We start from the raw sequence: 3,866 nt of genomic DNA, 5'->3' as shown, positions 1-3,866 counted from the left end.
GTTCAGCCACGCTTGCTGGGCAGCACACATGGGGAAGGCAGGGCCAGCAGCCACTGATTGACCCAACCGTAGCAGGAGTAGGGGAGAGTGAGGGCTGCCAGAGGAGAGGCAGCCTGCTGGCTTGTTCAAGTAGGGCAAGGGATTGGGGTGGAGGGGAAGGGAGCTACCCAAACAGCTTCCTCCCAAACTGGCTCCAGGCCCAGGGATGGGCATTTCACAAAAAGGCCCAAGAAACTTTGTGAACATTTCCTGTCCCGCCCAAGCCCCTTTCCTGGCACTGACAGCCCAACTCAGGGTTACCACACTGCTCACCTGTGAAGCAATCTTCCCGCGAGAGCTGACTATCCGGCCAGGGGCTGCCTATAAATGTTGGACACACAGGGTGCTGTCAAATCCCGTTGTGTGGCTCCTTGGCAGGTAAGTGAGCCATCAGCTTCCACAGGCAGGAGCCTGCCTGCCAACTCTTTCTTTACTTCCCCTCCCCCCCACCCATCTTCTTTCCAAGGCCTCCTCCTGGAAGCCCTCCTCGATTAATCAAAATTTCCTCACATTTTCTTGGCTCATATTCTGCTGGAGCCTCTTGTCCTCAACTGCACTGCTTTTTTGGCATTTTCCAGATATTCTAAAACCATCCCTTCCATGTGTAGGGCAGCATCTTCTCTCAAATCACCTGGAGCCGTTCTTTCTTTTACTTCTGTGTTTCCCCTTCTGTTCCTATGGGCAGCCTGTGGGAGGTGTCAGGGAAGCTCAACAGCCTTTTCTTCTAAGCACCTGAACCCCTGCATCTCCACTTTGCAGACAAGAGTGCAGGAAGATGGAGGACCAGCTGTCACAGATGGAATGCAGCATTGAGACCATCATCAACATCTTCCACCAGTACTCTGTGCGGCTGGAGCACCCGGACAAACTCAACCAGAAAGAACTGAAACAGCTGGTGAAAAAAGAGCTGCCGAACTTCCTCAAGGTAGGCTGTGCTCCTCGCGGGCCTGATGCAGCCTGGAGACAGTCTGGGCTAAGGATGGAGGATGGGGTGCAGTCTGCAATGGTCAAGGAGGAAAGTCTAGCTCCTTCAGCCCAGCCTCCCTGTCACCAGAGTTACTCCAAGTTAGACAGCAGACAGAGTCGAGTAAGACTGACTTACAGATGTGTGCTGTGTGCAGGGCCCTGTCCTGGGCAGAGTCACATAGTGGTGAACACACAGCAAAGATGTTGGCCAGTAAAGAGCACAGGAAAATCCAATGCCAGTAAGTCCCCCAAAGAAAATAAAAGAGCATGCTATGGGTGGCGTGGGCTGGGTGGGGAAAGCTGACTATTTGGGGGGACAGGAAGAGCCCCTCCAAGGAGGTAATTTGAGCTGACACCTGAACTGAGGAGGGAAGCAACTGAGGACGACCCTTGGCAGGGGCTGGGCAGACATCAAACCTCAGCTGTTGTCAGAATGCAAGTGCTGAGGGGCCTTTCTAACCTAAGTGTCCGTGGAAACACAGACACTACATGTAGGAAGCACCCAGTGAGCAGTGGCAGGCACAAAGCACTCAGTAACATGTTCATTTATTCCCTGATCTGAAAATAACGCAATTCTAGGAAAAAAGGATTAGTTCCACTTGATCTTTCAGTTTCTTTATAAGATCGGGGACTTGGGGTACAGAGACCTGGACCAAGAAGGGTGAAAACCCTGACTGCCAGCCTCAGTTCTATTCCTAGAGCCAGTGGCAGCCTTCCCTGAAGCCTCACCCCACTTCAGTAGTCAGTAGTGGGGATGCTGACACTGGGTCAAGGTGCATAAGACACTGGGAAGAAGGGTGCCAGGTCAGGATAAACAAGAAACAATATCGCCAAGAGTTCATGGGATGAGGGTCTCCTCAGTGTGACTCCTATGCCTGCCCCACCACCCACCTCCTTCGTACTCTGCCAGAAGCAGAGTGGTAGTCCAGGAGGAGAAGCTGGGACCCAGCCAAGCAGCTGCTCCAGAGTGAGTGCTCTGGCCAGGCATGGAAGAAGGGCAGAAAGAGGGCTGTGTGGTAGCACTGCAGGAGTGGGAAGGGCCTGGGAACAGAGCTGGGCACCCGCAGGGTCCCAGGAGGGAACTTGGCTAAGCTACCCCAGCCAGTGGGTGGGACCAACTGAAGCTCTCTTCTGCCCTGCCTGGACCCTCCCTTGCCCTGGCTACTTCATCGCACCCTGTGGGGTCAATGGAGAGCCAACACTGCCCTCTGTCCCCACCTTGCTTTCCTCAGGGGTTTCCCTACTATGCAGGTTAAAATGCAGATGCATGTCCCAAATGAGTGACCTAGAGAGGGAAGGGAGGGGAAAGGGGAGAGAGCAGGATGGACAGGTGGAGGGACAGGGCTCATTTCCACTCTGTGGCTCCCAACCCTCCTCAGTCTGCAAAAACCAGCTGTCCTTTTCTAAGTCAGTTTCCTCAAGTCTTCCTCAAAGAAGAGACCAAGTCCACCTGCTAGACTTGTTATAAAGACCAATGAGGTGACATTTCTGTACATACTAATTGTGTGACCTCAAGCAAGTCACTTGACCTCAGTTCTTCTGTAAAATGGAGAGAATTGTAGTGCCCAGGTTGTATGCAGACTAAATCAGAACGTGTCCAAAGCGTGCTCAGCATCTGCTACCCTGTGGGCATCAATCCATGGTCATCTTCAATTTTATAACTGAGGCCCAGGGGCCAGGCTTCCCTGTAGCTTTGCCTAGGGTCATTTGCTGAGCTCCCTGTCCCTAATGCTGGCCACACCCAGCCCTGACTGCCATGTCTCCCCCACCCACAGAAGCAGAAGAAGAATGACAATGCCATAAACAAGATCATGGAGGACCTGGACACAAATGGAGACAAGGAGCTGAACTTCGAGGAGTTCTCCATCCTGGTGGGCAGGCTGACGGTAGCCTCCCATGAGGAAATGCATAAGAATGCCCCTGAAGGAGAAGGCCACAGCCATGGGCCAGGCTTTGGGGAAGGTGGCCAGAGCCACTGCCATAGCCACGGTGGCCACGGCCATAGCCATGGTGGCCATGGCCACAGCCACTAATCAGGAGGCCAGGACACCCTTCCCCCACCCAACTAGGGTCACAGGGTGGCCATGCCAAACTGCCTTAGCTGGGGGACTGGGAACAGGGAGCAAAATAAAGTCTTCCTCCAAGCCAGCGCTCTGCATGCTTCTTCCAACTCCCCCTTCCCAACCTATCCTTCTGGGGGCCTGGGTGTTACAGCCTATCCTTCTGGGGCCCTGCCCCTTAACTGGGGCTCAACCCCTTCATTTGGTAATAACAGAGTGAGAAATCATGATAATGTGGGTCTGTTCTGAGCCCCTTGGGCTCACTGCCCTATTTCCTCACCTCTAACCTCAGGCCCCATGACTCAGTCCCAGTCACCCCACTCCAGCTCAAGACTTCCCTGTACTGCCTGTCAAATTGGCCCTTGTCTCCATAGAAAACAAAAGGGGGTATCCCTTCCCCTCAACATACCAGCCACCCCCTACCCAGCCCTGTCTGCCTCCTTCTCCCAGTACTGTCCAACATCTTCCACAACCATCTGTCTCCTAAGAGAAACTTATTTCTCTGGAAGTTGTCCAGAGGTGTACCTAGGAGCCATATCTGGGGAGGAATACTGTATTGGGTGTATTTACCCACAAATTAGGTTTTGAATCAATCCATGGGAGCAGATCAGTGTCTCTTCATAGACCTAGCATCTTCATCATGGATGGACACTGAGGCAGGTGCAGGCATGGATGAGAGTAGTGGAGTCTGGCCCCGTGCCCACCCAGTCCCAAAAGGATGGAGAGAGGGAACTCCTGCCTGCTTATTGGAAGAATGAGTTCCAATCATGTCCCTGCAGCTATAAGGCTTAACCACCACCA

General features: G+C 53.3%; 1 protein-coding gene across 1 annotated transcript; it reads left to right on the top strand.

The window, feature by feature from the left end:
• Nucleotides 1-268: 268 nt before the first annotated feature.
• S100A9 (S100 calcium binding protein A9) lies at nt 269-3,153 on the top strand. Its single transcript, XM_003999783.6, has 3 exons — nt 269-417; nt 799-964; nt 2,781-3,153. Exons 2-3 carry the CDS (start codon nt 815-817, stop codon nt 3,036-3,038), a joined length of 408 nt encoding a protein of 135 aa, XP_003999832.4. The 5' UTR covers nt 269-417; nt 799-814; the 3' UTR covers nt 3,039-3,153.
• The last annotated feature ends 713 nt before the right edge of the window (nt 3,154-3,866 follow it).

This window comes from Felis catus, chromosome F1, assembly GCF_018350175.1.
Source record: "Felis catus isolate Fca126 chromosome F1, F.catus_Fca126_mat1.0, whole genome shotgun sequence".
Taxonomy (NCBI): Eukaryota; Metazoa; Chordata; class Mammalia; order Carnivora; family Felidae; genus Felis; species Felis catus.
This window is presented reverse-complemented; position numbering and strand designations above follow the sequence as displayed.

What these genes read in the sequence shown, in the direction of transcription:
- S100A9 (XM_003999783.6), top strand. Translation starts at nt 815, where the DNA reads ATGGAGGACCAGCTGTCACAGATGGAATGCAGCATTGAGACCATCATC. An exon ending in AGCTGCCGAACTTCCTCAAG is followed by an intron (nt 965 to 2,780) that starts GTAGGCTGTGCT and finishes CCCCACCCACAG; the next exon opens with AAGCAGAAGAAGAATGACAA.